At 32.5% G+C, this 11426-nt stretch overlaps 2 protein-coding genes across 15 annotated transcripts; both read right to left on the reverse strand.

Annotated features, from left to right (window-relative positions):
- Positions 1–1924: 1924 nt before the first annotated feature.
- Positions 1925–5056, reverse strand: LOC107950123 (protein NTM1-like 9). Of its 3 annotated transcripts, none has more exons than XM_041090022.1 (6): positions 4718–5056; positions 4140–4422; positions 3763–4038; positions 3270–3653; positions 2550–3080; positions 1925–2464 (listed from the first exon to the last, which is right to left on the reverse strand). In XM_041090022.1, exons 1-6 carry the CDS (start codon positions 4738–4740, stop codon positions 2192–2194), a joined length of 1770 nt encoding a protein of 589 aa, XP_040945956.1. In that variant the 5' UTR covers positions 4741–5056; the 3' UTR covers positions 1925–2191. The 3 variants fall into 3 exon arrangements, with proteins under 3 accessions (XP_040945956.1, XP_016740385.1, XP_016740386.1); XM_016884896.2 differs by having other exon boundaries at positions 4140–4417; positions 4718–5055; XM_016884897.1 differs by lacking the exon at positions 4718–5056 and having other exon boundaries at positions 4140–4229; positions 4298–4417.
- A 2427-nt stretch (positions 5057–7483) lies between these two features.
- On the reverse strand, positions 7484–10666 carry LOC107950121 (E3 ubiquitin-protein ligase MARCHF2). 12 transcript variants are annotated; one of them, XM_041090025.1, is made up of 8 exons: positions 10416–10666; positions 9698–10017; positions 8677–8811; positions 8551–8593; positions 8144–8200; positions 7933–8047; positions 7720–7828; positions 7484–7640 (listed from the first exon to the last, which is right to left on the reverse strand). In XM_041090025.1, the coding sequence occupies exons 2-8, from the start codon at positions 10015–10017 to the stop codon at positions 7583–7585; spliced, it is 837 nt and encodes a 278-aa protein (XP_040945959.1). In that variant the 5' UTR covers positions 10416–10666; the 3' UTR covers positions 7484–7582. The 12 variants fall into 12 exon arrangements, with proteins under 12 accessions (XP_040945959.1, XP_016740379.1, XP_040945958.1 ...); XM_016884890.2 differs by having other exon boundaries at positions 7720–7846; positions 9698–10031; XM_041090024.1 differs by having other exon boundaries at positions 7720–7846; positions 10416–10665.
- Between the last annotated feature and the right edge of the window lie 760 nt (positions 10667–11426).

Below are 11426 nucleotides of genomic sequence, written 5' to 3' on the forward strand. Positions count from 1 at the left end.
ATTATTATTACCATTTATAATTGATTGACGGAAATGTGTTTGTCATCAAGACGGATTAGAGACCCGACTATTGCTAATTATATAGAAAAGAAATTAATTTTTAATAAAAATATTTTTTAAAATATTAATAATAGTAATAAATTTAAGAAAGAATTTGAGAGAAATTTGAGAGTGGCTTGAGAAATTTGAGGGATTTTTTAGAGAATATTGTGAGAAATTAGTAGGGGGTCATAGTTTTTCTTTATCGTGAAGGGGGCAACGACTATTTAGAATAGCCGTTGGGGGAGGGGGGAACACGTCAAACTGGACATGTTTTTCATTAATGCTTATAGCTATAAGTATTTTACTGGTGATACGCAAAAAAAAACTTCCAACTGAAAGTGTTTTTCTAAATTTTCCCAACTAAAATCGTTTTACCTAAATCGACCAATTCCCATACATATTTAAAATTCGATCTATTTTTAAAAGTTTAAAAAAAAACGGCATGTAGTCCAAATAACTTAGACTCAAGAAATTCGAAATAATGAATAATGAATAATGAATAGACATCTAATGGTTTGATTTGTATCCGTTTGGCATAATTTTATAGAATCACTTGAGTTATACTACTTTATTCATAGCTATTAAATGATCTTCCAAGGGGCTTAGGAATTCTCCTCCAATGGGCTTATACAACTTGGAATAAAATAAAATAAAAAATGAAGAGTGAAATACGAGGATGTTCTACACACTTCTAGCCAACTCACATCACATGTGACATAACCCTGACCCATTCCCACCTTCTTTATCTTCCTTCCCTCTCGTCTAATATGAATTGAAATAGTTACTTCCCTTCTTTCATCATATCCAAAATCTAATACTATGTTATTGCTCACAAAGATCCAGCAAAATACAATGGCAACTGAAATTCTTTATAATACAAATAAAAGGAAAATGAATGTACAAAATAATTGAAAATTCCCTATCAATATTACATAAATGGTACCAAAAGAGCTAAGCAGGGGCTGGGAAGAGACGGGGAGTGGAGGAAACAAAAGGGAGATTACGAAGGATAAGGAAACGAACACGCCTTGGGAAAGGAGCTTCATGGAACAAATGCTCCAGCACTCTGGCCAAAAGCACCATGTACTCCTCCATTAGCTCCGCCACATTTGCCACCAGAATCATTTTCTCCAACAGTCTACCGAAATCCAAATCAATTAGTAATGAAGTCAATCCACCCCCGAAATGATTATATATATCTATATGTAGAAATTTTGGTGGGGTCGTCGAAAAATATTTTATTTTAATAAAGAAACGGGTGATTTGATGGGTTTAGGGTTTAGGGAAACTGGGTCTACAAAGTCAATTGAATTGAGGGGTTTTGCAGTTTCTAGTTTCCAGTGTGCTGCAGAGGGCGGGTGCCCCTGGGTTGAGGGCTTTCCACGTGGAGAAGAATCCAAATTAACTCTTCTTACACATATCTAGACGCTGCTGCTCTCATCCTTATCTTCCTCTCTTCCTTCCTTATCTTTTTTAATGGACTTTCCTTACATCATAATATCTGAAATAAATTATTTATATTATTATTTAGAATTACGAGTCAATTTTCAACTAAAAATTTACGAAAATGTCATTTTATAATAAAAATAAATTATATTATTAAAGTATATTTTAATTTTTTATTATAAAATAATAAAAAATATGCATATAAAAGAAGTTGAATCCATGTCAATTTTATTCGCACAATCTTAAATTTATCACAAAATTAAAATTTTATTTTAATTTTTATTAGCTTTATATATTCATAATATTGTTGATTGATATGATGTGTACATTTGTTTATCTTTTGTTTCGAAATATTTTAGTAAGGTTTTAAAGTTTTTAAGTAAGATGTCATTGTATAAATTATAATTTAAATACTATGGCAAAAAGAGAAAATATGTTAAATACAATCCTTAAAATATATTTTGTTTGATGCTTTCACTTATTTTTAATTTTCAGTTCCCAACTCCAAAAAATGTTGTCAGAGTGGTTAGTAGCGTCTCCAATAGTATACTTACGATTTTCTCTCTCAGATCCAACCCATTTTTACCAGAGATGAATGTGCATGCTATGCTATCATCAAATCCTAATCGCATTGCCTACCAAGATACAGAACAGTAAATCAACCTCCCTACATCATGTTCAACATCAAGTCAAGATATATGTGTCATCTCCATATTCCCGTGACCAGAATGAATAAGATGGTAATGATGAAAAAGACCAACAGAAGAACTGATAGGGAGCTTGAGCGTTTATGCATGGGCTCTGCCTTGGAACACATTTGGCTGCTGCATGGCTTGCTATCTTCCTTAACCCTCTGCCTCAGTTTTGTACAAGGTTCTTTACCAATATCCTCGCTGCTAGTGAACTTGAACAACTGATTCTCTTTCTTGGACTCATCAGAGCTAGCAGTCTGTCCGGTAGCTTCTGCTTCTGTGACCTGCATCCAAAGTATTGAAACTTGCCATGTGAAATGTAGTTCAGTAAACTGATATATAAAAATGAGCTATTCCTGGTTACCCTACCTCAGTTAGAGTAGATTGAACTTCTTCTTCTTCACCGAGACCAGCACTTGTCAATTTGCCATCATCAAAACAGCCTGCAGACACTTTCATTGGTACGTTAGAAATTTTCATTAGCAAGCGTAGTCTTCTTGGAGCATTGCCCTGATTTAAAATGTTGTCTAAACTTGGTTTTTCCTGAGGCCCACGGGTCCTAAAGTTGAATCCAGTTCCAAGAGTTTCATAGTCTTCTAACGGTTGTTGCAGAGGCTGGTAGGCTGTAGTCCTCATTCCAGTTACACCACCGTTATTCACATGATTCCTCAGACTGGTTAATTGTTGCAAATTATTAAAATCACCAATTGCAGAATTAGTAGATGAAGTTGCTTGGCCAACGCAATAGTTTTCAGGACCACCAATATGTCCACCTATGAATACTGGATCATATGGCGCAGTTTGGGTAAGGCTGGACTCTAAGGAAGTTAGCATTTGCACGGAGTTCTTGTCATCAACAAACCCACCAGGCCACCCAGGACCTCCAACGTCCGACTCATTCTGGTAAAGAATTTCAAAACATAAAAAATTAAGTTAGAATCCAACTGTAAACTAAATCTCATTGCCTTCAAAGTGAAAAACAAATGCAAAAAATGAGGCAGAAACTCAAACTCAAGCTTTAGAAAACCAAACAGGAAACAACTAATGGCTACATACAAAGGAAATAAATGCTAGAAGTTATCTCTTTACCTGAACTGGCAACATTTCATTGTATATGCCATTTTCTTTGACATAGGAGGTTTCTGGTGGCATTGCCTTCGAAATGAATGCATTACCAGACAAGGGCATTTCGGTTCCAGCAACCAAGTTTTTCCAACTGTTAGACTCTTCAGAGAAGTTAGCACGGTTATTCAAGGCCTCATCCAACAATGGGAAAGATATATCTTGTTTGCTAGTCCCATCCTGGAAATGGGATCCATTTTGATCATGGCCAAAGTCGCTTGCATAAGGGGAATCCATATAGGGCGGCAGATCTTCAAAAAAATGTGAGTTCATTGGTGAGAAGACTTTATAATCAATTTCATCACAATTTGGTTCATACAAGTCTGAATTGCTTCCCAAGAGCGGATATTTCTGTGTTAATAAGCAAGAAAACAGTTCTTGTCAAGAGTCATGGTATAGTCAATATAAAACAATGATGCATGCAACAATGCTAGAATATAGATAACTTGTTGACTTCTACCAAGGTTTCTTCAGCTGCGTGATCTTCTGCATCAGAAGTCATATGACTATTGCAGCAGCTGTCACCCGTTATTTGACCATTTCGCATGGAAGTATCGGGATTCTGAGCTTGTGTCTCAGATGATATGGTATCTTGGAGAAGATCCGATGATGTATCATCATCAGGAGCAGATTTTGTCATGGCAGCCGAACATACGGTTTGTTCAACCTCATCGTACTTCACAATATCATTCTTCTCTTCCGGTTTATGAAACAATCGACATAGAACAAAAGCACTCTGCACCAAGAAAAAGGGTCCAAGTCATATAGTCATTCTTGTTTTTATTTGAATCAAACCCTTAACTAAGAATAGCAAGCCTAAAAATTAAGAAGGAAAACCTGGCCAGGGGCGGTGCCATCAAGGTCCTCTATAGTGGGACGGTACTCATGCATGATCCAGTAAGTACGCTGGCCCTTGGGAGCACGGCCCTTGTAAAAAACCAAAGTCTTCTTCATGCCAATCAGTGATTTTTTAGACTTAATGGTTCGATCCTTACCCGTTGCTTTCCAATATCCTTTATCCGTAGCTCTGTTGGAACGATGGCTGTTCGGGTACTTCCTATCAAGCGGGCAAAAGAAGAACCACTCTGGATCGTCCGATTTTATCACCGACAGTCCTGTATTTAAATTCAACCATCCCAGCAATAAAAATTCAGAATTTAACTAATTTTGGAACATAAAAACTTTTTTTCGCAGAGAGGAATTTCAAAAAAAAAAAACCCGTAAGTTTACCTCAAATTGCAAGTTGGAGGAATCGAATTTATGAAATAAAATGTATATTAATTTCATATATTGAGCGAATAAAGCAAAATTTTCAGCTGACGCTTTGGCTAAGGCTAAGGTATCAAAGAATCAAAACAATACTTAAACCAATAATTTCTTTCTTACGCAAAAGAAAAAGAGAAAAAAAGAAATACCAGGCAAATCCCATGGCTCCCATTTGCAGACATCGATTTCAGGAATGACACCAACCTCGGAATGACGACCGTTGATCTTCAATCTAAGGTAATGATTGATGAGCTCCTCATCAGTCGGCCTGAACCTAAACCCTAAAGGCAACGTTTCCATCGTTAAAACTGCCATCCTTTGCTAGTTTTCAAAAAAATAAATCTCGATTCTGAGTAAAATTGTCTTCTTCTTCTTCAGTGACTATCCAACTAGATTACTTAGGTAGGTAAATTAGTTGATTTTCAGTTGAGAGCTCCGTCGGGTCGCTTTCGTCGTAGGGTAAAGCCGCAAAGCCAAGTAAATGTGATATTGGTTTTTATTAAAGCTTTTTCTATTGGTTTTTATTAAAAGAGAAAAAAGAAAAAAATTATTTTGCCTCGTGCGCCCGGCTGTCTATAATATTGTGATATTTGACCAGAAACTTTTTTATTTGGTTCATTCACGTGCTTTTCTAGTGTTCTATATATATATGGACTAATTGCAACCAGATTTAGATTCTAAAATTACTACTAAACTTCAAAATATATTAATTAAGGTTAAAATGTGCTTCAAGTCCTTGTATTCTTTGTACATATGAACTTTATTCCTCTTACTTTTATTTTAATGAATTTAGTCCCTCTGCTTTTCAGATTTAAAAATACATGTTCAATTGTTAACATGGCCGTGAAGTGAGATTTTCTTTTAAAATTTCAAAATATTGCATCAATAAAGTTAAGAAAAAAATTAACAACTTAATAATTAGATCTAAAATTTGAAATTTAAAAAGTAGAAAGACTTAATTATTAAAAATAAAAATATAAGGACTATGTAAAGAAATCTTAAACTTTGACTGAAAATTGCTTACAGAAAAATTTTGATATTTTATTATATTTGGATGATTCCACGTAATCATTTGATTTTTTTAAAAATCATTTTTCAAAGTTATTTTAAATAAAAATGCATAATAAAAATTATAAAATATTATGGAAATATTGCCGTTTGACAAACTAGTAATGACTATATTATCTCATATAAATTTAATATTAACTTAATTTGAAGTTATAGGTATGATGTTGGACGGTGAAAACACCGGAGCCAAAAGGATAAATGAAAACAAATATTCATTTACACTATTAAAATATTATTACTAAATATTTAAAAATTATCATTTATATATTTAATAATAATAAATTAATAAAAAATATTTTTCAATAAAATATTAAGAATACTATTTAAAAATTAAAATAATTATTAATGTTGAAGTCTATTATCAAAATAATATTATAATATTAGATATCAATATTTTAATATTTTTAAAATGAAAATTATTATTAACATAATAATATTTTACTCAATTCAAATTAATTTTATGTAAATATTATATTACTTATAAGGGAGTTTTTTTCTTTAAAAAAATGGTCTTTTGTTTTTTTTAAAAAAGACAATTTCATAAAAAAAAGCTTATATGTCAAAAATAATCATTAAAATATGCAAAAAAATTCAATTAAGTTTATGCAATAAATTCGCACTCAATTAAGTCCTTTCTATTAACTAAAATAATCAATTAAGCCCCTCCGTTAACGATTCCTGTCATTACTCACGTTGACCGTTAAAATAAATTGATGAACCAATCAGATGGTGACATGCGGCAACTTCTGAGTTAATCTAATATTTTTCCATTAAAATATTAAAAACTTATAAAAATCAGAAAAAAATTTATAAAAATATAAAAAAATTTTAAAAATTTAAATATTAAAAAATATATGAAAATTGATTTAAACTTTTAAAAATTATAAAAAATTAATAAATACTATCAAAAATATAATAAATCTAATAAATTATAGAAAATTATAAAATTAATAAAACATATTTAAAATTTTATAAAAATGTATTAAAATTCTATAAAAATAATAAAACAATAAAAAGTATTAAAATTTATATAAAATCATAAAAAACTGAATTGAACTGGATCAATCAATTGGACCGATTAGATCAAAATCGACAAGGGTACTGATCCGAAGAAAGTCATTAGACCATTTGACTTGGGAACCAAACGATTAAACTAGGTTTTTTTATTTTTTATTTTTCAATCATTTTTATGAGAAAATATTAGATTAAACCAAAAACTATCACATGTCACTATTTGATTGGTCAATCAATTTATTTTAACGGTCAATAACAAAAACTGTTAACGAATGGGCTTAATTGATTATCTTAGTTAACACCAAAGGATTAATTGAGTGTGAATTTAATACATAAACTTAATTGAGTTTTTTTTTTTACATTTTTTATGGGCTTTTTTGAAATATAAGCCAAAAAAAAAGACTTGTTTTCCATTAACTGCTAAACAAATTCGATTGAGGAATCTATTTTTCATGAATATAGAAAATATTTTCCGTAAGTCATTGTCTGCAAATCAAATACAGTCTAAATTTTTAAAGCATCAATATCATATCATATCATATCATATCATATCATTTTGTTATCTCAAATCTAACCCGTCGATAAGCATTAAAATTCAATTCACATTTTTAAATATGCTTATTTGAGTTAATGCCCTCTTGACAAAAAAATCTGATTATGTAGAACTATTTAGAACGTCATAAAATTTTGAGAAAAACATGGCCTATAATTTGAAGATATATGGTGTAATTAACCCAATATATATATTAGAAATGATTATTTATATATCCAAAGAGCTGAATTGAGCCTTCATATTGCTTTGGAGAGATAATAAGACTTGAAGGGAAAGGTCCTTAATTAATTTTTTTATATTACTCTATTATAAAAATTCCACAACCAAGTTGACTGACTATACATTCTCAAACCATTCAAGGAGAATGCATTATACTGTATCATGGTGTGCAAATTTGAGCAGTAACAAACATTGGGTTGCCCTCCCAGAATAGTACACTGAACATGATATACCAAACAGTAAGATTTCAGTCATTGGCTTGTAGATCATACTTTTACTATATACAGATTTACCTACAGAGTGGTATGGTACCCAATTGTTGCATTTGTTTCTACCCTTTGCAACGCTCTCCTGGTACTCCACTCGTGGTAGAATTCCACTGCAAGTCGAAGGGCGGTTCCGAGTCCTATGACAACGATAACAACTGTACATATCTCCTTGAGTTGCAACATCGTGAAGCATAAAAGCTACTGTTTTGAGAATGTAATCACTATAAACAGGTATACATACCAATTACCAGGTTGACTGGCAGTGCGGAGACGCCGAGCGTAAGGGATATTAACATATCCAATAGTAGACCACCAATAAGGATTGAGAGTGCCAGCCACAGCGGACTAAAACAACCCTGTCATAAAGAGTGATTTGACGCAAAATTAACACAAAAAGTTAGTATTTTCATGAAAATAATACCCCAGTAGGCTGGCTGCAGTTATGCTCTTACCCTTTCACGGTTAAGGGCTACAAGGCGTGGATTAATCCTCCAAACCCAGTAATTCCTCTGCACCATGAAGAACATTTGAGAATCAATATGGACAAGAGGATGAGATGCTAAAGATAAACGAAAAAGAAAAAAAAACATACTAGAAAGCTGCAACACCAGTTTCCATGTTTGCTTCACACCAAAATCAATATCATCAATTACGAATGCTTTTAAAGTGCTAGAACACCTAATCAGGGGGTATAACGTGCCTTTCCTCTCTATCTTTCTAAAATTTGTATACGGCAAGCATAATAGTAGGCAAATAACAACACACACTCAATTGTCAACTTTGTTTTAGTGTTCAGCTTTAAATTTGGACATATATAAAACTCATTGCTAACCCTTTCACTTAAGCATAGAATACCTACACTGCGCTCAGGCTGCGGAGCTGTCACATTTACAGCTACTACTCTGCATGACAACAATAAGAGAATCACGATGTCTGTTAAAAATAAGGTAATTTAATGTAGGGAATCAAATTTTGAATAATTTACTGGCATATCTCGCATTTGTTGGACCCTTTCGTATGAAACCAAGTCACAATGCAAGACTGATGTGCTTTTGCAAGACCACCTTTGCATTGGCACCCAAGATCTATAAGACCTTCTTCCTTCTCCTGTTGACAAACTCTGAAGAATAATATAGATAATAATGAGTAATAGTATGTGATAACTATAGATTTTCAACAATATTTAATCTTTGAAAAACAAATTGTAGGCCAAAAAGGTCAACATGCTAACGGATGGTTTATTTAAGATTGTTGACTTTGCCACTATATATAAAATGACCTCAACTAAGATTTTCTCAACCCTTTAATCCTAGACCTTTATGCTCTACATGCTTCTTTTTGGGTACAATGTAGATTCATTTATCAACTAACTAATCTAGGAAAACAAATGCCTATAAAATCATTGAACAAAAGTGTATTCACTCCATCAAGGGGAAACATAATTTCATATGTTGAATTTGACAAATCCAAACTCTTTCCGTATACTTAGTGATCATTGACTTGCATAAAAAACCATCCAATCTGCAGAAAAGTTTGCTTCGCAATGAGTGTGATGAATTTAACAAATCCGAACTCTTTTTAATATGATTCCAACATGCTTTTATTATACCAGTACAAGAATTGAAATGAGAAGTCATTAGAAGCTTTAACATCACCACTCTTGAATCAGATTCTAAAATTACAAAAGGAAATCCCTTGTTCCAACATAGCCTAAGACAGTAGTATATCGCACTAGATGCTTTTGATGTGATGCCGCAACAGAAGTTAGGAGCCAAACATTACACATCCCATTATTACATAATGAGTTTAGAAAGCATAAACAGGGCAACAAGACTCAAGCCAAGTGAAATGCTTAGGACAATAAACTTGGTAAGATAGAAAAACTCAGCTATGATCCATTTTCTTATGAGGATTCATGCTATCCAGAAGCCATTAAATATTGAAAACATAAAATACAAGAAGCACGCACATAAATAGGCAGTTAACACAGAAGAAGTATAATGTACCTGCACTGCTCATGAGCACTAGTGGTCCTCGAAAAATACCCCATTTTCGGAGAAGCCGCATGAGGCAAATCCTCTTTAGTGGACTCGGCATCTTTTGATAATTTAGCTATCGGCTGCTGAGCCAAGTGAGATTCGGCCTTCGTTACCACATTGGTAGCCGATGTAGGATTGGCCTCACAAGCTGAATCCCCAACTGAGCCTGGTTGTATTTCCTCCTGAGGCAATGGGATGTTTCCATGCATCTCAAGGTCGGGTTCATGTAAATTTCCAGAGAGACCACCAGCTCTGCGGCTAGCCTCATTCGAACCTCCATTCTGCATCTGATTGTTATTTACTGCGTTTACAACACCACCTTTTGGTTCTAAAATATTTAAATCAGGGAATTCCCCTAACACCCTCATTCTTGATTCCAAATATGAAAGAAACACTCTCCAACACTGCCAGTGAATCAAAAATTGAAAACACCAGAGATGACTTTAACAAAAGAAATCATAAAATTGTCAAGCCCTAATCCCCCCCCCCCTCAATCAATATTGTGCTTGAAACAGAACACAACAGGCATATTTCATTTCTTTGACTCCAAACTAACAATGAAAAAAAAGCAAACCCATCAGCGATACCCATTAAACAAGGCAAAAAAACTTAACTTCAGACCTAAAATTAGCTCAGACCCACTGAAATTTTGGTAAGCACTGACCAAAAAGAAAAGTATATGTACCTGAAGAATGATTATTCCTAAGCATTCACTTGCAGAGTTAAATGACAGTTGAGAGATGAAGAAGCAACAGCGACGATTAAGAAGATAGAAGAAAGTGGGAGAAAGGAGGAAATATACATGAAAACTTGTAACTTTATATGGAACTAATAATGAATTTGACTTAACAACAGACGAAGAACCTTTTGTGTTTTTTTCGGGACAACAAGAATCTTTTGTGTTTTTTTCCGGACAATAAGAATCTTTTGTTTAATCACGCAATACAGCTGAATAAGGCATGTTTAAAGGTTGGAATTTTACTTTTTTTTTCTTTTTAACTGTAAAGCACACTCACCTGTAAAATACACGTCCTTATCGGAATACCCACCTACCTACTACAGGGTTAATTTTAAGGGTAAACTACAAGGTTAGTCATTTAAAATAACAACCATTTCTATCACTTAAAAATTAAATTAATTAAATTCATCACTTTATCATTTCTATCACTTAAAAATTAAATTAACTAAATTCATCACTTTATCGTTAAACAATAATTTTTATTTTGAGTGATCAAATTAATAAAAGAAATTGAGTGACCAAAATATAAATGATTCATATTTAGAGTGACTAACATGATAGTTCACTCTAATTTTAAATAAAAACTAATTATATTTTGTTATTATTTATTAGAAACTCTATCATACACGTATGCATATGCGTATGAAAATGTATTTAGAAGAAATATGTGTGTTTAAAAATAACATACTATATTTATCAAAAAAACAATATACTTTAAATAACAAAATATATGGTTTGAAACTAATTAATAATAACACGTGAAATATGTATAATATTAAAATAAAAAACAGATTAAATTGTTAGTAAAACAAAATTTAAACACATGAATACATCATTGTTGACACCATTTTTTTGATAAAACAGGTCGACTTCGATTTTAAAACGAAAACGAAAAAAACGGGAGTCGCCACCAATCCTTTTTAATAAGGTGTGATTTGATCACCTCAAAAAGTGGTT

This window comes from Gossypium hirsutum, chromosome D03 (assembly GCF_007990345.1).
Source record: "Gossypium hirsutum isolate 1008001.06 chromosome D03, Gossypium_hirsutum_v2.1, whole genome shotgun sequence".
Lineage (NCBI taxonomy): Eukaryota > Viridiplantae > Streptophyta > Magnoliopsida > Malvales > Malvaceae > Gossypium > Gossypium hirsutum.